This window comes from Xiphophorus maculatus, chromosome 6, assembly GCF_002775205.1.
Source record: "Xiphophorus maculatus strain JP 163 A chromosome 6, X_maculatus-5.0-male, whole genome shotgun sequence".
NCBI classification, from domain to species: Eukaryota; Metazoa; Chordata; class Actinopteri; order Cyprinodontiformes; family Poeciliidae; genus Xiphophorus; species Xiphophorus maculatus.
Genome location: NC_036448.1, coordinates 28,900,905 through 28,921,950, shown reverse-complemented (window position 1 = coordinate 28,921,950; position 21,046 = coordinate 28,900,905). Strand labels below are relative to the sequence as shown.

Here is a 21,046-nt window from a genome sequence, read left to right as displayed (position 1 = left end):
TCTAGCAGAGGAACCAAAGCTCCCATCAGCCCCTGCTCTGGACGCGTCACGCCGTTTCATGTGGTTCGGGTTTAAAGCTCGTCGTTCTGTCGGTGTTTCTGTCAACAGTTTTGTCCAGAAACATTTAACACTTTTAGAAAAGTAGCATTAGAAGGTCCAGCTGTCTTTGGTCCACATTGACCATCAAAGGACCGCTGCTTCCATCTATTCAACCAGCCATGACGCTTTGGATGCTACAGTCTGTAACTGTTGGTATTTTACAATTTCTTGCCCTAAATTTTACAGATTTTTTTACAGTGTACTCTAACACTGCAAAGTACAGGACATTGGTGACATTAGAACTAGAAATCATCACCTTCTATAGTTGGTAGGTCTAACTTAGTGCTTTTATAATCACATATTGTTGGGAACTGGGCTTTTTGCTCTTAGTGGGAATTTTCTGCCTACCTGGAGGTCGTGCCTGCTGACTGGACTCAGCTCACCTGTGGTCAATCACCTCATCATCTATGAGTATATGAGGAGGAGCTGCCAGCACTTCGCCTCAGTGTTTGCCAGTTATGGTACTCTGCGCTGCTCTGACTCGGCTCTTTGAGGTTGTTTCTAGTAATATTCTCCTGTTGCCTCTCTCAGGTGTTTTACTCTCTGTGTGGCCCGAGTTTCTGCTTTTCCCCTCGTGACACTGTGGATTATTACCCACTGATGGCCCGAGTTCCTCTCCACCTCTTCTGAAGAATCATTGACGGTTCCTGGTTCCTGGTTTTGCTCCTCACCTCTCCTCACAAGAACTTACCTGTCCGACTTCCACTGCAAGCCTCTTCCATCTACCTCCAAAGAACTCAGTCAAGATCACACTGGAACCTGGATCATCTCAAGAACCCTCTGAAAGAGACCACAGTAATCCCTCCCTGGCGGAAACTCATCACACCAAGTAAGATCAGTTCATTTCCCCAAGATTGAACCTTTTCAATTTGCCATTAACTCACCTTCTCTCTGTCTTCAGAGTTCTGATAACCCGGCTTCACATCCACAGGACAAGAACCACACAATCTCACATTTCATCTTTGTTTAAATAAACTTGATCTGATTTTCTTTTCTCCTGACTGTTGAGTTTTTGGGCTAAAAGACATGAACTCAACATGACAAATATTTATGTATCTGAATCGTTGATGGATAATTAGGTTTAAAGATGTTAGAATGCCGGGTTGATTCCCAACAATAACCAACCACTTTCACGTCTTTCAGTCTAGTTTCCTTGGTGACCACAGCACTGAGACTGGCCTAGTCAAAGTATTCAATATCATCCACATAAACACAGACTGTGGAAGAACCACAGCTGGTTCTGGTTCTGTTGGACCTCAGTGTCGATCATGACATATTACTGAACCAACTGGAGAGTTGGGTCGGACTCTCCGGTCCAGAACTCAACTGGTTCCAGTCTGACATAAAGAACTGGGATTTCTTTGTTTCAATAGGAAACTTCTCATCGAAGAGGTCAGAGGTCACATGTGGAGTTCATCAAGGTTCCATCCTAGGATCATTTTATTCCATATCTACATTCTCCCACTGGCTCAGGCCATAACAAGAAATTAGATTAGCTACCATAACGACGAGGATGACACCCAGCTCTACATTATGATGTCACCAGGTGACCTTTGACCCCATCCAAGCACTGAACAGATTATTGTGTTTTAAATGAAACAGTTTTGTTTCTGTGCTTTAGCTGAACAGAAACAAAACTGAAGTTATAATGTTTGGACCTAAAGAGGACCGATCTAGATTTACAGATCTAGATTTATAGATCTAGAGTCGATGCACATCTTCAGTTATTACAGCTGGAAACTAGCTTATAAATTGCCAGTTATTTAAAGGCTGAAGGTGAGGCTGTGGTTTACTTCCTGTGTAACGTCTGTTCAGGTTTTTGTTCAGGCAGCTCGGTTCGTTGCTCACTGTGGGAACCAGACCTCCAGCAGGCGCAGTAATAGGAGCCTTTGTGCTCCTCTTTAACTCCATTGATTATCAAAATACAGCCGTTTCCTTCACGTGAAGCTGTGAAATCATCTCGCTGAGGATGACCGTAACGTTTCTTAACATCTCCGTTGATCAGATCGATGCGTAGAATCCCTCTGAGTGGATCTCTCTCTGTGGTTTGATACCAGTAAACCTGATTTTTATCACAGCCGTTTGTTCCTGAACACTTTAAAGGAACAGAGACAGTGGGACCAGCTTTAGCAACAAGTGATAACTGGTCCTGAACCAGCGGTGTTGCCATGGCAGCCAGCGCTGTAGAGACACAGACAGACAGGTGAAGGTTAGTGTGACAGTGTTTGTTCCAGGTGGGCTTTGTTGGCTCCTGATTGGCTGGAAACACTCACCTGAACCCAGCCAGCACAGAGCAGCAGCTGGGAGGAAAAGCATTGTGTGCAGTGGAGTTTCCTCTGGTGAACCTGGGGAGAAGTGGCGCTCTGATGCAGCTGAGGCCAAACAAGGACGAGCTGAGAGATCAGACCAGGGCCACGTGGTTTCTAGCAGAGGAACCAAAGCTCCCATCAGCCCCTGCTCTGGACGCGTCACGCCGTTTCATGTGGTTCGGGTTTAAAGCTCGTCGTTCTGTCGGTGTTTCTGTCAGACAGTGACATCATGACAGGTTTGTCCAGAAACATTTAAACAGTCGTAAGTTTTAGGAAAGTGGGCCGCTGTGATGGCGCAGGTGAAGCGAGTGACCTGTGGACGGAGACCTCAGTCCTCCATGCGGCCGTTTGAGTCCCACCTGTTGACCTTTGCCACGTGTCTTCCACGTCTTGCAGCTGTCTGTCCTGATAGATCTCTGTCAGGAAAAGGCCTCTAGAACTGAACAATGTAAAGAAATAAAAGAGGGAATCCACATTGACCAGCCAAGACCCCGTAGTTTCATTGATTCATCCACCGGACAGAGAAGATGGAGGAACGATCACTTTTCAAAGACATGAATATTAATTATTAATGTTTTAAATGGAAGCATTGAAGATAAAATTAGTAATTAGGCGTTTCTTTAAAAATGAACCAATAGTTAGTGATTTGAGAGGCTAAGGACACACTGGATGAAGAGTACACAACATGCTTATTGCTATTAGCAATAATAGCTAATATTGCTATTCTAGCTATTATAATAGCAGTAATTATATTATTTCTTAATAATTATATTAAGCTAATATGCTAATAAGCATATTAGCTTATTGCTAAGCTAATACATTAGCTTAGCATAGCGTATTAATCCAACATACATGTGTTTGTTGTTTCACATGGAGAGTTCAGCGCTGCAGAAAACAACCTGACATGATCTTCAGTTCATCACAAAGTTCATCAAATTGATGAAGAGTTATCAGTGGCAGGTAGGATATTGACTTCTGAAACCTCTCAGCATCACCACACTGCTTCATAAGTGAACTTTCCTTTTTATCATATTTGTCATTTCTGCCTAATAAGCATAAACATGAAATATAAAAAACATAAAGATCACATAAATAACAAGAGGACTAATTAAATTAATACTGGAAATCAGCACCTTTAGTTTTTTGGCCTGACTTTGTTCTTTTATAATCAGATATTTATGTATCTGATAAGTTGATGTTTAATTAGTTACTGTGTTCTATAACGTTGTTTTTATTATGTGACCTGAATGTGAGCTAATTATGATTGACAGCTGCCCATATTTACACTGTACAAAATTAATTTTAAGTGTAAGTTGATGATATATAATATGAAGAAGTAAAATGGATGTTTAGGCTGCAGATGTGAGAACAGAGGCTAAGACTCATTATCTCCCAACATCTGAGTTTTTCAAAACACATTAAGCTAACCTGGGAACAGGATTAGATTTATTTAATGTTTCCATTCAGACTGATAATCTTTAAATAACAACCAGAAACCCTGTAAATCTTCTGAGGTAATAATTTTCCAGGTGTGTACCGGCTGAAGGTGAGGCTGTGGTTTACTTCCTGTGTAACGTCTGTTCCTCTGCAGGTTTTTGTTCAGGCTGGTCGGATCGTTTCTCACTGTGGGAACCCGGCCTCCAGCAGGCGCAGTAATAGGAGCCACTATGACCCGTTTCAACTTTCTGGATCACCAAATTTCAGCCGTTTGGTTCAGGTGTAGCTAAGAAATCATTTCTCTGAGGATCTTTAAATTTAAGAAGGTTATTAACTTTTCCATCTCCGAGATCGTAGCGTAGAATCCCTCTGAGCGGATCGCTCTCTGTGGTTTGGTACCAGTAAACCTGATTTTTATCACACATGTCTGTTCCTGAGCACTTTAAAGAGACGGTGCTTCCAGCTACAGCTACAAATGATAACTGGTCCTGAACCAGCGGTGTTGCCATGGCAGCCAGCGCTGTAGAGACACAGACAGACAGGTGAAGGTTAGTGTGACAGTGTTTGTTCCAGGTGGGCTTTGTTGGCTCCTGATTGGCTGGAAACACTCACCTGAACCCAGCCAGCACAGAGCAGCAGCTGGGAGGAAAAGCATTGTGTGCAGTGGAGTTTCCTCTGGTGAACCTGGGGAGAAGTGGCGCTCTGATGCAGCTGAGGCCAAACAAGGACGAGCTGAGAGATCAGACCAGGGCCACGTGGTTTCTAGCAGAGGAACCAAAGCTCCCATCAGCCCCTGCTCTGGACTGAATCGGATGATGTTTGATAAGTTCCTGCTTCACTTTCCTATAACTACAGCAGTTATTTTAACTCATTTTTTCCCTTTTGTTTGCATTAAGATACATCATTTCATATCTGTTAGCTTTATTCCTCCTTTTAATTAAGCCATGAAACAGCAACAAGCAGGCGACATGTGAAACATCACAACCCTGAAAGGAAATCAGCCGTTTCTGTTCTGCTCACCTGAAACTTTGAAGCGTCTCCCACAATAAAAGCTCTTTGTTCTGCCGACATGTTTGTGTCGTGATTTAGGTGTTGAATATTCTGATGCAGAGAATTTCACACATGACTTTATTTTGTTACTATTGACACCTTCTGCTGGTGTTCGTATCCGACTGACCTCCAGAAGTTCTGGTGAATGTTCCTCCACCAGTTGGAAGCATTCTTATGAAACACATTGAGATGAAATTTATTGTGTATTAATGTTATGTAAATAAACAATAGAATTGAAATCTTCTGGTGGTGATATCAGAATCAGCTGAATAAAATCCTGCACATTTCTGGTCTGCATCAGGACCAAATTAAATGTTATTATTTATGCTGGAAATGTAAACAATTTTCAAAAAGAAGTTGTTTCAATTTATATTTTCTTGTTTTTTTTTTTGTTTGTTTTTTAAATTCTGGACAAACCTGATTTTTCCCCAGTAATAAATACACAGGATGAAAAATAGCACTGCAAAAAAGAAGAAACAAGATCGATTTGAACATTACAGATAAACCGTCTGGAGCTGAAAGCTAAAGTTCAACTAGTACAAAGAGTAAATCTGCCATCTGGTGGTCAGTTCACAGGAGTAACAACTAAAACTCAGGCTACTTGGTTGAGTGGAATACAAGTCTATTTGATGCTTGACATTATTACGTAAGAAAATCTTATGTTTTTTGAAAATGAATAAAGGATGTCAGAAAACTAAATGACTGTATTGAGTTTCATACTTTCAGATTTGACAGAAGATATTCACATATCTGCTGAATCACCTCCAGGATTACAGCAGAGACAGCAGGCTGCATCTGGTTTCCTTTGCACTTTATTGATTTCTCTGATGTTCAGGAGATGATTACTGAGAACTTTATAGACACTTTGAATCCTACCAGACACTTCAATATTGTACAGCTTAATGTTTTCCGTTTTTATCCTCTTCTTTTCTCCCTAACTGAATTGTTGAGGCTCAGCACTGGAATGCATTCACAGATCTAATAAACCTCTTACAAAAACAACGTGTTACAAAAACATTCCGTAAGAACCGCTGTCATGTAGGCTTTTTAAAATATTTGCTCCACATAAACTTTATTTTTATGGATCCAGTTTATGCCGAATTATTTATATATAAGTAAAATAAATTAAGATATTTTTTTTCTGGTGTTTTGTCCCGTCTAAAGTGAATAATCAGGCAAAACTTAAAATTCACATATTTCTAAATGAAATTCAGCAGACTACCGACTAGGATCATTAGGAATCTCCGGTTTTTTAAAAGTAACATTTTAACACTTTCCCAAAATGCATGTAAACGCTACTGTAAATACTGAAAATACGTCGCATTAGTAAAATATGTTTTTATTAATCGTATTATTGTTGATAAACTGAGAACTCTCCCTAAATTCACTTCCTTACACAACAAAACGACGACATGCTGCTACGCATTCTGGGAAATGTAGTAATGTTAAAGATATCGTTTATTAACACTTTAACCTGTATTGTAATTTCATGTTAATTAATGGTCAATTACATTATTTTGTGTAATAATTTTAATAATAAAACATATATGTAGGTATTTTGGAGCAAATTCATGGTTTAAACTCATTATTATTCAGATGTACTACAAGTCCCAGAGGCTCTGCGTCATTACGTAGGGACGTTTAGCAACGGTCAGTTGCTAAAAGAAAGCCAGCCGCTTCCGTGTTGTTCTGGTGTTATTCTGGTTGAAAACAGTCGTTAGCGCGGTCAGAGCTGACCTGACAGCCTCTCTGCGGGGTTATTATCATGGTTCTGTGAAGCTTGGAGACATTTTCACCTCATTTTTCCCGAAATGTCGCTGCTGCAGAGCTCCAAGAAGAAAGACAAGCGCATTCTGTGCGGGACCTGCCCGGACCCGAAATGCCAGGCGCGGCTCTTCTTCCCCGCTCACGGCTCCATCAGCATCGAGTGCACGGAGTGCGGCCAGCGGCACGAGCAGAGCGGCCTGCTGAACGTGGAGGAGGTCACCGACCCGGACGTGGTGCTCCACAACCTGCTCAGAAACGCCCTGCTCGGCGTCACCGGGGCCCCGAAGAAGGGGACCGAGCTGGTGAAGGTGATGGGGCTGTCCAACTACCACTGCAAGCTGCTGTCCCCGGTGCTGACCCGCTACGGCATGGACAAACAGACCGGTAAAGCCAAACTGCTGAAAGACATGAACCAGGGGGAGATCTTTGACTGCTCCCTGCTGGGGGACCGTGCCTTCCTCATAGAGCCGGACCATGTCACCACCATGGGGTACGGCAAAGACCGCTCCGGGAGCCTGATCTACCTCCACGACACCCTGGAGGAGATAAAGAAGGCCAATGGCAGCAGAGAGTGTCTCATCCCGGTGCACGTGGACGGAGATGGACACTGCCTGGTCCATGCTGTGTCCAGAGCCCTGGTGGGCAGGGAACTGTTCTGGCACGCACTGAGAGAAAACCTGAAGCAGAACTTCAAGCAGAACCTGGATTGCTACAAAAACCTGTTCCAGGACTTTATTGACGCCGCAGAGTGGGAGGACATCATCAATGAGTGCGACCCCCTGTTCATCCCCCCCGAAGGCGTCCCATTGGGACTGCGTAACATCCACATATTCGGGCTGGCCAACGTCCTCCACCGGCCCATCGTCCTGCTGGACTCCATGAGCGGGATGAGGAGCTCTGGCGACTACTCTGCCACCTTCCTGCCCGGACTTGTCCCAGAGGAGCAGTGCAAGGGGAAGGACGGGAAGCCAAACAAACCCATCTGCATCGCCTGGAGCAGCTCCGGCAGGAACCACTACGTTCCTCTGGTGGGCGTCAAGAACACGGTTCTCCCCAAGCTGCCGCCCCGCCTGCTGCCGAAGGCCTGGGGCGTCCCGCAGGAGCTCATCAGGAAGTACATCAAGCTGGAGCCGGACGGGAGCTGCGTGATCGGAGGTGACCGCAGCCTGCAGGATAAGTATCTGATGCGGCTGGTGAACGCCATGGAGGAGGTGTTCATGGAGAAGCACAGCATCCACCCGTCGCTGGTGGCCGACGTTCACCAGTACGTCTACCGGCGGACCGGCGTGATCGGCGTCCAACCGGAGGAGGTGACGGAGGCTGCCAAGAAGTCCGTGATGGAGAACCGTCTGCACCGCTGCCTGATCTGCGGCGCCCTCTCTGAGCTACACATCCCGTCCGAGTGGCTGGTACCGGGCGGGAAGCTCTACAACCTGGCCAAGTCCACGCACGGACAGCTGCGGCCCGACAAGAACTACAGCTTCCCCCTCAACAACGTGGTGTGCTCCTACGACCCCCACAGGGACTTCCTGGTCCCGGACTACAAACTGAGCTCCCTGAACACCTGCACCTGGTGCCACGGGACGTCGGTGCGGCACATCCGCGGGAATGGGTCGGTGGTGTACCTGGACGGGGACAGAACCAACAGCCGGTCACAGGGGGGGAAGTGTGGCTGCGGCTTCAAGCACTACTGGGACGGGAAGGAGTACGACAACTTGCCCGAAGCCTTCCCCATCACCCTGGAGTGGGGGGGCAGGGTGGTCCGGGAGACCGTGTACTGGTTCCAGTATGAGACGGACCCGACGCTGAACAGCAACGTGTACGACGTGGCCATGAAGCTGGTCACCAAGCATTTCCCTGGAGAGTTTGGCAGTGAGATCCTGGTGCAGAAGGTGGTGAACACCATCCTGCACCACACGGCCAAGAAGAACCCGGATGAGTACAACCCGGTGTCCATCGACGGGGCCCACGCCCATCGCCTCGGCGACGGGACGGAGGTGCCGCCGCCGCCGGACCCCCAGCTGCCCACCAAGATCATTCTGACGGGTCAGAAAGCCAAGACACTCCACAAGGAGGAGCTGACGATGAGCCGGGCGGAGCGCAGCCTCCAGCAGAGCATCAGCGAGCAGGCCTTCGTCTCCCAGAAGAGACGCTCCGACAAGCTGAAGCACGACCCCAAAGGTCAGGGCCGGACCTCGTCCCCCAGCGGCTCCCCGGAAACCTCCTCCTCCTCAGCTCCCGCCACCCCCACCAAGACCTCCTCCCCCTCTTCCTCCTCCAACAAGGAGAAGAAGATCCGGGTGACGACCAGCGACGGGCGCCAGGCCATGCTCACCCTGCCGGCCCTCACCACCTTCGCTGAGCTGCGCCGGAGCATCGCCAAGCAGTTCGACGTGCCGCCGCCGCAGCAGTGCATCCGCTACGGCTTCCCCCCCAAAGAGCTGCTGCCGCCCCGGGACGGCGAGGAGAACGAGCCGGTGGCCCTGCAGCACGGCGACAGGGTGACGGTAGAGATCCTGAGGGGCCCTGAGGACAGGGGCCCCGGGGCCCCCATCACCAGGGCAACCAGCTCACACTCCGCCCTGCACTCGGCGAAGAGCGAAGACGCGGTGACCAGCGGCCGGACGAGCAGCCGGGAGATCCAGGAGAGCATCGACCTGGAGATGTCCTCCCTCTGTCTCCTAGCAACCCTGATGGGTAAGAACATGGCGACACGCAGGTCAACCGTTATCCTTTATGACATCACATCCTGGAAGCAGCCTGGCAGAACTCAAGATCAGAGTATTCCACATGATTTTAATCTTATAGCGAGCGCTGGCAGCAAGCGTGTAAAGTTTGTCTATTGTGATGATGATAAAAGTGACAAGAAGTATTTATTTATTATTTCTCTTTTAGGAACTTAATGTCTGTTGCTGCAATAATAACATCACAAACACAAAAGCTAAACTTTTTTAAACATTCCCATTTGTAACGAGTTTCTTTAGGTTAGCAGTCACATGAAGAAGTATCATTTAAATAATTGAAATGGACACAATAACTGGATTTTCTCATTTATTCTTATTTATTATGCCAGTTCTTTTCTACATTAGATGTTTACATCCTATCTAGTTAAAACTAATGGAGGAACAAGTTCATTTCAAGGTCCGCAAGTAATTAATCAAACTGTATATCATCAAAATAAACAACATTTTCAATTCAAAACACTTTTTGCTGCTAAATTATTGAATAAATGGACATGAGCTCAACAACAAAATATTTACAGTTTTTAATCGGGGTGAAAAACGCCGTCGCGATTCCAGCTCAGAGCTTTTGCATGTAAACATAAAAAAAGATGAACTGTGTTAGGCTGTTTTTCTTTAATGTGTTAAAAAAGATTCATTGTAATGAATCTAAATTAACAAGTTAAAGTCTCTGGCCTAGTTAAAACCCAGTCTTCATCTATTCTGGGTCTTCAGGCCGATTTTCTCTCTCCTAATATTCAGTCATGTTTATGTAATAATTAAGAAGCGCAGCAGCAGTGTTTTTCTTAGTTTTGTTTTCATTTCGAGAGAAACTGAGAGCTTTGCTGATTGGTCGAGCTGTGCAGCACAGACGCATGCTGGCTTCTGATTGGTTGGCTTCCAGCAGACTGCAGCTGAATGAACTCTCAGGCTCCTGAGCTTTACCAGAAACTCTGCATTCACTGATGTGTGTTCAGTCAATCTGCTGACTCCGGCATCTCGTCCCCTCCCTGTGTCGCCTGCCAAAAGGGTCAAAGGTCACCGCTGCTCCCAGATAAACACAGAACATGACGTAGCGTTGCTGCTGATTTTCAGGAAGATTTGTCTCTGAGCTCTCCGCTGGACCTGACGCTGCACTTCCTGTCCAGCGGACAGGAAGTGACCAGTTCTAGCTGCAGTCGGACAGCCGACTGTCGGACAACTGATCCGCAAAAATGTTCAGAGCTTCATCTGCTTCACCTCTGACATCATCCTGATGAAGTTCAAATCCATATCTGGAGATAAGAAGGTCCTAGAAGCCGAGCTGCTCCTCTGATTGGTTAAAACCTTCAGATAAATCTGACAGTAAAATGCAGATCCATAATGAAATACCAGAAACATCATTTCACTGATTCTCATGTCCTGAAATATAAATATTAGCAGCTGAAGTCAGTTAAATATAATCAGCAACAAACAGATTCATAAGCTGAAAACATGTTTCAGTTCCTCCGTTTTCCAGCTGACAATAAATATAAAGAATAAATGGTTTGGAGACAAAAAAAAATAATTCTCTGGTTTAGTGTGCAATTATTTTGAAAATTAGCTTCTGTATTTAAATGTGAAATAAAATGTAGACAGATGTGTTTAGTTTTGTCTCAGTAAAATGGTTGTAAAATTCAATATTTATGCTGATTTGATGGTTTGATTCTGTTATCTTCAGCTTTTAAAAAGCCATTTCTGCCCTCAGTTCTCATTAAAACTCATGTCACATGACTTTAAAAACAACATAAATAATGACAAATATTTACTATTTTATTGTTTTTTTAAAAAAGCACAATTTTGTTCTATTCTTCTGTGTTGAAGCTCCGAAATAAAGAAAAACATAAAACAAATGCAGAAAGCAGAGGATAAATGTTATTTGCAGAAATTCTACAAAAAAACAATTCAAATTAGATAATAAGACAAATAGATTATTAATAGATTATTATTCCTGTTACTTTTAGTGTCATTCTGCAGTTATTCCATGGAATAAACTGAAAACCTGCTAAAACCTCCATTGGTTCCTTTCCTGTTTTTAGTCAGTCACTGTGGAAGGACCATCGAGCCACTTGTGGCCCGGAGCCGCAGGTTGTGGACCGCTGGTCTGATCCATCAGGTCCAGATGGATCAGAAACATTTCTGATTGGCTGCGTGGAATAAACCTCTGTGATGTCATCAGGGGGTCGGGAACGTGGGATTTTTTCCCAGAACATTCGACTCGTTCTTCAGCTTTTTGGACCTGAATCATCTCATAAACTCGTCGTCATTCTAACATGTTGGAACAACAAAGAACTGATAATAATATTAATATAATATTTAGGGCAGCAGCTTTAAACCGTCCTGGACTGTTAGCTGCTTTAATTAGAGGAAAACAAGATGCAGTTAGTTATTAATTTGATTTATGGTTGATTTATTCATTTGAATTATGGGACCCATGCAGTGAATCTAGTTTTACAGAATCTGATTTTTTGCTGCAGTTTCCGTGACTCGGACGTTTTCTGCTGCCAGAACTGCTGATTTACAGACTTATTTGAACCTCGTGTTGTGTTCAAGGTCTCTGCGTATTTCCGGACGCCTCTAACACGAAAACTGTGTCCTTTTCCAGGCGAGGACGTTTGGTCGTACGCCAAGAAGCTGCCACACTTGTTCCAGCAGGGCGGCGTCTTCTACAACATCGTCAAGAAAGACATGGGTGAGTTTGTTTCCTCTGGCAGCGCAGCCAGGAGCAGGAGCATGCTCAGAACCTCAGGACGCAAATACATAGATTGTAGGTTTTCTGTTTTTAAATGAATGCAGCTGTCTTAATGGGAAGATACGGGTTTCTGTGTTATTTTTATTACGTTTCCATTCAGTACAGTATGTTTAAAAACCAGAGTATTTCCAGCTTGAAGCTTCAAAGCTTCGTCACATTTACACAACAGAGCTGGAAGTGAGGAGAGCTGCTGCGGTGAAAATAATCAGATTCAGAGATAAATTTAACCTGAGACTAAAACCGTTTCACACCAGATCGGCTCGTTCGCTCTGAGGTTACTGGCAGCTGCATTCATGGGAACCAGCAACATCAGAGTCTGGAGAGAAACTTTACAGAAATGGAAGAAAAGATCCAAAACTGTCAGTAGGGATCTTCAGTTCTCCAGAATAAAACCAAGACACTTAAAATAAGAGAATTAAAAACCCAAACCTTCATTTTAAGGTTTTATTACATTAATGTTGATGTGTGAATACAATCAGGTTTTTGTGGTGGTGAAATTGACTAGAGTGTCACTGTGATGATCATCAATTAGCCTTATATTGTGCAGATGGAGGGTAGTACTAATCTGTTAATAGAGTGAATATTAGTGGAACAAGGACACAATATCATCATCAGTGACTTTTATCTAGATTTAAATATAGATATTATATTATTATTATTATTATTTTACAGTTTTGGTTTAATTACTGCTCTGACTCTATTGTTCTTTCAGCAAATGGTCTTTTTTGAGTCTTTATGCTCAGGTTCATGATTAATCGATAATAGATTAGTTGACGTATATTTCAGTAGTGTGATTGAATCACGTTCATGATTAGTAAAATAAGTTAAAGTCTGTGTGTGCTGAGCGGTTCTGGGTGTGTGTGTCCTCCAGGCCTCATGGACGGGAAGCATTGCACGCTGCCTCACCTGACGGGGAAAACCTTCGTCTACAACGCGGCGGAGGAGCGGCTGGAGCTCTGCGTGGACGCCGCGGGTCACTTCCCGGTCGGACCGGACGTGGAGGAGCTGGTGAGGGAGGCGGTGCTGCAGTTGCGCTCCGAGGCAGCCACTAGGGGCAGCAGAGAGGGTAGCCCGTCCCACGGCGTCCTGCGGCTGGGCAGCGGCGGCGTCGTCCGCAAGAAGGAGCAGCTGCAGAGCGTCACTGCCTTCCAGGGCAAAGGTCACTCCCTAGGGAGCGCCGGAGGCTCCTCCCCTCTGGAGCAGCGGCCAATCACGCGGCAGCACAGCAGCGGCGTGGACCTGAGCGCCAGCGTGTCCAAAGGAGCGCCGGACCTGTCGGACATTCCCGAGGACGCCACCAGAGAGCTGGTCCGCATGGCGCCCGGCTTCGTGGCCAGCAGGGACGGCCGCGCTCCCGACCCGGGTCTGATGGAGCAGCAGCGCCGCAAGCTGCAGGAGATGGTGTCCTCCATTCAGGCCTCCATGGAGCGCCACCTGAAGGAGCAGCAGGGTGCTGCAGGTGCTGCGGGCGGGGCCAGCCAGGAGCGAACTGCTGGGACCAAACCCGGCACCGCGGCCGCCACGGGGGGCAAACCGGAGGAGCCAGAGGAGATGGAGAGCCAGGACGCTGGGCAGGGCAACGCCAGCGAACCCATGGACCACTCCTGATGGCGCCGCCGCCGCCGCGCTGCCTCCGCCCCCTGACCGCCGCCTGCTGCCCCGCCGCAGGCCGGACCCCAAAGCTTAGGTCTTCATTACGTCGCGTCGTCTTTACTGCATGACTGAGGAGCGAACTGACCGCACTGCTGCTGCCGCGGCAACCGTCACTAAGCTGAGACACGGAGACGGTCCGTCTGCGGCGCATCGTCTCTCCGCCACTGTCTGTGTCTTTACTCCCTAACTCTCTCACCTCAGAGGCAGGAAGTAAATCCAGAGCAAACGGATTTATTTCCTTCTTCAGGAGAACTTTCCCTCCAGCTGATGACTCTTCGTCAGCGACGGCTCCCAGTGTTCCCAGTTGCCTGGAAGCTGACCGGATTGTATCTCCAGCCTTCTGAATCCCTCCTGCAGACGCCGATTCTTCCTGCTTCAAACCTGCACTGAAGAACCCGGTCAGATTAAAGAGCGGGACACTTCCTGTCTGTACAGGAAGTGCTAATTGGCCACAGAGGAGACGCCCTGCATTATCACTTCCATTGTTCAACTCTGCTGCCTTCATCACCAACACCTGCTTTGCTCCCACCGCCTGTCTGACGAATGCTGGACTCCTGAAGCCGAGCTGCGCCACCTGCAGGCAGGGAGGAGCTCCTGCAGAGGTTCACAGGGTTCAACCCAACATGAGCTTCAGGTCTCTGCTAGAGACGCAGGCGAGTGACGAATTAAAGGAAAACACCGACTGAAGGAAACGTTTCTCCTGAATGAATTTAGTCCAGCTGTGATTTTCTCAGCAGTTCTCATGTAGGAATCTGTTCCCAGCCAGTCAGAGTTGGAAAATCAGTTGGATTTGGTTTTGGTTGTGGTGCTATTCTGAGTGAGTCACTTTAATTAAACACTAAAGGAATGAGTTCACAGGTAGATATTGTACAGCAGTGTGTGCCACTTGCTTAATAAAACATTAAGTATTAATAATAATAGTTTCTACTTACAACTTTAGTTGTTTTTTATGCACAGAAGCCATATTGGATTGTGAACCTCTGATTTTTCCAGGTGAGATTCTGTATTTTACTGACGTTCTTCCTGGTTTTTCTCACTGAAACTTGCAAAGTCAAACCTTCAGGCCAACCGGAGGAGTACGCCAACACGAACTGGTGTTTTCTTGTTTGTTCTGTTGAGTTTTGATCTCAGTTTTGAAGTAAATATTTCTAAAACTTGGCTGACAGAGTTCTGATCAGTAAACCGATGAACGTTTATTGTAGGTTGACAGATTTGGGCTTTGATGCAGGAACAGAACAGATCAGCTTCATGCGTCTCTCCTTTAAGGAGGGAAAAGTTGCCCATCAGAACCCCACCTGTAACCTCCACCAACCCAACAAACATTTACACCCATATTGAGCATTGAATGGTGTTCATCCACACTAACCGCATGACGTCCTCCATGCAGGTCTAAACTCAGATCAACCTCAACATCCTCCCACTTCCTGCTAGTTTGACTTTCTAAAGGCTTCATCATTCTGGAGGGTTCAGCAGTTTGTAATTCCTTTAATTCATCACTCGTCTGTTGAATGTAAAAACGTCCCAACAGTGAAATGCCAAAGAGAGAAAAGTTTTCTGATCGGCATTTTAGAGAAGTTTAATTTGAGGATTCAGATTGAAGCGGGTTGACGGAGCGACCTGGAGGTCAGCTTCTGCAGCAACTTTTACAGATAAATACGTTTGTTTTTCTTCAGTTCAAAATCTCCATAAAAACAGATTTTAACCTTTTTGTCTCCATAAAGTCGATTTTAACAGCAGTTTGAAGCCGAAGCTCCTGTTGCCAAAATCAGAAGTCAGAAAAAACAACGTGAAGGAAACAAGAGCAGTGAAGGTAGAGGGGGAATGGCTCCCCCTTGTGGAGAGAAAATCTCAGTGCAATTCTTCTTTTTTGAAGATATTTAAGTAAATATGTCAAATAAATCAAGTTTAGATTAAAAAAAAAGTCTGGCGATTCAAAGACAACAAGAAAGAACAAATTTCCTAAAAAGATGTGATTTATTTCTCTTATGGATGTTTTTTAATTTTTTGAATTGTTTTGAGTTTGAAGCTTCTTGTCAAACTTTTTTAAAATTATTTCTGGGCTCTGAAAGCTGCAGTCGCCTGAACAGAACTTCCCTCCATCCGGACCGACTTTCACCTGAACTTCTGTTTAAACAGCAGCCAAAGAAAAACCAGGTTGAAGTTGCTCCTTACTTTTGTGTTTCTGTCGTTTGCCAACATTTAATCAAATTACAAAAAAATAAATAAAAAAAATTGGGAAGCTCAGAAGTTGTGTTGGGCTACAGGAAACGTTTAATCTGTTTTATTTTTTATTTTTGGAGAGTTTTTCTGACGTTTGACAGATTTTGTAGCATCAAATGGGAACCGATCAGAACAAACCGTTTCCCCTCCAGAACCTGGCTCAGGTTTTCAGGACGGCGCCACCTGCTGGACCTGAACACTGCTCCAGCACCAGAACACCAAAGGTCCAAATGATGGGTTCCGGAAGAACTCCTGGATTATGTCCCATCTCGGGTTCTGGTTGGGCTCCAGGTTCCTACAGAAACACTTTTCTGCTGCGACTTTTCTCATAAAAACTCATGAAAAGCTTCAAGTTCAGTTTAAATCTTTTGTTTCTGCAGCTGAAGTTTGAAACGATCAACATGAAGTTTCCTGTTTTTTTATGTTTCCTCTTTTCTCACTCTGGTTTTATTGCTCAGATAAACTATAAAGCTTTTTATTTTCTTGAACTCATCTCACACAGTAACCCTGAGTTTGTTTTACTCCTGCAGTCGAAGCTTTCTGATGCTCATGCGTTTTGATGAGGAGGGTGTTGCCGTGACGACAGCCGGAAGCGGCTGGACTCCTGTGACTAAAACCTGTTTAGTTTTTATTTAATTTGACGAAAGCTCAATCATTTGACACTTAGTTAGTCTTTTAAAGATAAACATTTTGGAAAATGTGAGTTTGTTCTGTAAGGGAAGTTGATGTTTGATGCCAGTGATCAGGTTTCTCTCCATCTGCTGACTAGAAACTGGTTCTGTTCTGGTTTTGTTTTGGTTCTGTTCTGGTTCTTTCCTCAGAAATCATCAGTTTTAAAGTGTTATTGTTTAATTTTTTAGTTTTCCTGCCTCTCGGCTCAGTTTTCTGCTCCTGGTTGAAGTGAAGGAAAACTCGGCACTTTGAAGTTGTTGAACCCGAGCAGGAAGGACGCTTCGGATCAGAACCTCCTGCTGTCACCGACCCGCGGCTCCTCCATATTCCTGCTGTATTATAGTACATATTGTAGAATATTTGGACCTGTACAGAAACCGCTCCGTTTCTCCTTCGGTTGGTTCTTTTGGATCTTCTGTCTGGTTGCTAATAAAACGCTGACGACACTCTGCTTCCACGTCGCTGCTTGCATGAAAACTTCTCAGCTCCACCAATAAAATCACTTCCTCCATTCGTTTGTGAGCCGAGTCCTTCTGGTGATGTTCCTGATTCTGACTGTTCATGTTTTACTTCCATTTCTCTCTGTTGTCTGTTGATCAACTCTGCAGGATTCAGGCTAGAACTGGTCAAATAATCAAACTTGCTGTTTCTGAAGATTTAATTTTTTGCAAAATCAGATTCCCACTAAGAGTTAGGGCCGTACTAAGAAACAATAAGATGGAGAATAAAGTCATTTAACAAAAATAAAGCTGAAATAATACAAGAATAAAATCATAATATGACAGTCATAAGTCAGTGAATAGTAACAATATCATAATATTCTTTAGACTTCACTGTGGCCATCAGCTTGTCTTTAGTTGGACTTTGAATTCAACTCAACTCCCAAAATGGATGACTGAAATAAGAGTTTAACGCTAACCCTTTCCTTTTATTTGTAATTTCTTTTTCTTTGTATTAAAATCAGATTTGGTATGAAAAACCCTGAGATTTTATATTGAAGCTATAATGTGCCTAGTCGGCCTCCACTCTGGATTTTTTATGTCTACTGGATAAGCATTAAAGTGGAAAGTTTCCCTAACAACATTAGAATTGAGATAATAAATAAAAACAGATTTGATTTCTCAAACATGCAAGAAATAATTAATGCAACACTCTATATATGTTTAAGATTAGAGAGTAATATAATATGATTTAAAAAACAGATTTAAGTGAACCAACTCTGCTTTTGAGTAAAGGTCACTGGATAGACACGATTCTGTTTATGATGAAACTAAAGAAAATGCTAATTCACTATTTGTTTTTTTTTCAATATTTTATATCTGTAATAATAACTATAAGTAAACTTTGTTAGTGGATGAATAAAATGGGTATAATTAAAAGTTTCCATCTGCATTAACCACTTGCAGAGGGTCATATTTGTATGATTCTTGAATTGCAGTCGCACAAAAATCAGTCCAGGGGCCGTAAATGGCCCCCAGGCCGCACTTTGGACATCCGTGTCTTAAACTGAAAAACTCATATCTGGAGAAATCAGCTTTTAAATGCAGACAGAGAGCTTTCAACACAGACTCCACCCACCCAGCGCGCCACTATGTGCGCCGGCGTTGAGATGGTGCGGATCTTCTGACCTCCCGGCGGAAGTAAACAATGAGAAGCTAGCTTGTAGCTTGTAGCTCCATTGTGCGGGTTGTTTGCTGGTTTTCTGCGGTCAGGAACAACAATGTGTTCAGCTCTGAATGTGAGAGAGTTCATCAGGCAGCGGCTAGCTGCTGCTGCGGAAGAAATCTTCGGAGTTTTTGAGAAAACCGTCATTCAGTATGAAGAAGAGCTCGACCGTCAGCGCAGAATGATGGAAACCAGCTGGAAAACACAAACACATGAGAAACCAGCAGGTATGGAGTTTTATATGAGCTCAGAGAGTAAATACAGGGATGTGACTCTGGTTGGTTAAATTAACCAACCAGGTTTAAATGCAGTCATTTATCAGAGATCTGAGGCTTTAACTGCCAGATTTAAAGGGCCACACACGGCCAGGATGCTGCCGCCTGATCAGGTGATGTTGGGACTAATGAGCTGCTTCTTTACCCTCAGACTGAACGAAAGGAGCGGAGCTTAAACAGGCCTGCAAAATGAAATGACTGAAACAGTCATGTTTTATTTCCTGGTATAAAAATTTACCCATCTATTCTGAAATGTCAGGTAGAGAATAACAAACTTAAAAATGTCTTGAAAAACAAGAATGAAAGAGTTTACTTCAACGACAAATATTTAGTATAAGACAAATAATACTGTACAGGTAAAAAAAAATAGCATTAGAGTATGATCATTTAGAGAGGGAAATGTGCCTCTATATATTTTCATAAAAACAGAAAAATGTGCCAATAAAAGCAGAATTATGGAGTGTTGTGTGGGAGGAAGGATCTGCTGTAGCGCTCCTTTGTGCACCGATGATGCAGCAGTTAACTGTCAACATAAGATTATAGATTTTATTTTTATGCATCTCAAAGCTAAACATACAAAATGTTTTAGTTAAAGCTCCAACTGTAATGCTAAAGCTAGGTTGGTTAAACCCCAAACAGGAAGTAGTTTAATCTACTTCCTAAAGCTTGTTTTTCAGTTAACCAGCAGAGGTCAGTAGTTTGCTTTTCTACCAAAAGTTTGTCACAAATAAATTCACCTTTTATAAAAATGATGAAACAGGTTTGTTTTGATGTTTTCCTGAACTTTATCCAAACCGTTTCCCTATTAGATCTTCCACAGCAACACCTTCATCTGGAGCAGGAGGAGCTTCCTGCCAAGACGCTGTTCTGCCACCAGCAGGAGGCGCCAGAACCTCCACAGATCAAAGAGGAGCAAGAAGAACCCGGCAGCAGTCTGCAGATGGATCAACTGGAGCCCGATGAAGAGTCCAAAACGTTTCTGGTGGCGCTCCTGTATGGGGAAGGTGAGCCCAGAGTAGCAGAGGAAACCTTTGATGGTCTCCAGACTCTGCATCAGGAAGGAGGCGAGGATGTAGATCTAGGATCCACAAAGACAGAACAGACGGGTCATAAAGGACCTGAAGACGATGGCAGTGAGATCATCAGCCAGGACGTTTATCCAGTGTCAGACAAGCAGAGTTTTTCTCAGGCAGGACGCGACGCCTTAAAATGTGACTTCTGTGGAAAAATCTTTAGGAAAAAATATCACCTGAAGATGCATCACATGAACCACACGGGAGAGAAGCCGTATGTCTGCAACGAATGCGGGAAATCTTTCAAAGCCGCGTCCACTCTGAGATATCATGCGAGGTTGCACACGGGCGAGAAGCCGTATTCCTGCGAGACGTGTGGGAAAAGCTTCAGGTGCAGCTACAGCATGTTGGTCCACATGAGAACCCACACTGGGGAGAAGCCATACCTGTGCAACACCTGCGGGAAAAGATTCACCAACTCATCAGCCTTCAAGTGGCACACCGCCATCCACATGGGCGACCGGAGGTATTCCTGCCAGATCTGTGGGAAAAGCTTCACTCAGAGCGGAAACCTGAAGGCTCACATGAGGACGCACACCGGCGAGAAGAAGTACTCCTGCAAAACCTGCGGGAAACGATTCAGTCGGAGCAACAGCCTGATCGTCCACATGAGGACGCACACAGGAGAGAAGCCGTACTCCTGTAGCTCGTGTGGGGAGAGGTTTCAATACGCTGCAACGCTGAAAAAACACGCCACAACGCACGCCGGCGACAATTACACATCTGGCTGAGGTCCTGCATGTGAGGACGACGCGTCTGTCCAACACTGGGGACGAGTGTCCCGAAACATCTGCAGGGACAACAGATGGCGTGAAGTAAATCAAAGCTATGTGAGTTTACAACATGTTCTACTGGAGATCTTCCAGCAGTCTGCAACAAAACCAGAACACTGGTGGGAACCAGCTCCCTCTACTGGCCAAATGTGGGAAAAGTTCTGAAGAACATTTTAGTTACGATGAGTTTGAGACGAATGATGGTTTAATGTCAGGAAGGTTGAATCTGAAGAGCAGAACGTCACAGACAAGCTGGAGCGTCTCATTCATGAGGCCATTAAACAACAACACTGTCTTCAGTCAGAGGCTTCTGCTGATTCACTGTAACAGACTGCTACAGGAGATCCTTCCTGCCACAGACATCAACCTCTGCAACTCTTTGAAGTTGAGCAACAAATATCTGTCATTTTGTTTTTTACAGTAAAGAATCTTTTTTTGTAAACTTGAGTTCTGTAAATGTTTCCAGTTTTACTAAAAACCTGTTTTCCTGTAACATGCCTGAGAAATAGATCTATAGAAAACAGAGAAATCTGAATAATTTCATTAATCAGCTGCAGATTTTT

General features: G+C 44.6%; 2 protein-coding genes across 2 annotated transcripts; both read left to right on the top strand.

The window, feature by feature from the left end:
• Positions 1–6,521: 6,521 nt before the first annotated feature.
• vcpip1 (valosin containing protein interacting protein 1) lies at positions 6,522–13,775 on the top strand. Its single transcript, XM_023335280.1, has 3 exons — positions 6,522–9,359; positions 12,006–12,092; positions 13,024–13,775. The coding sequence occupies exons 1-3, from the start codon at positions 6,707–6,709 to the stop codon at positions 13,758–13,760; spliced, it is 3,477 nt and encodes a 1,158-aa protein (XP_023191048.1). The 5' UTR covers positions 6,522–6,706; the 3' UTR covers positions 13,761–13,775.
• A 4,520-nt stretch (positions 13,776–18,295) lies between these two features.
• On the top strand, positions 18,296–21,031 carry LOC111608879 (zinc finger and SCAN domain-containing protein 2-like). The gene is made up of 2 exons (XM_023335374.1): positions 18,296–18,589; positions 19,447–21,031. The coding sequence occupies exons 1-2, from the start codon at positions 18,418–18,420 to the stop codon at positions 20,439–20,441; spliced, it is 1,167 nt and encodes a 388-aa protein (XP_023191142.1). The 5' UTR covers positions 18,296–18,417; the 3' UTR covers positions 20,442–21,031.
• Positions 21,032–21,046: the final 15 nt, after the last annotated feature.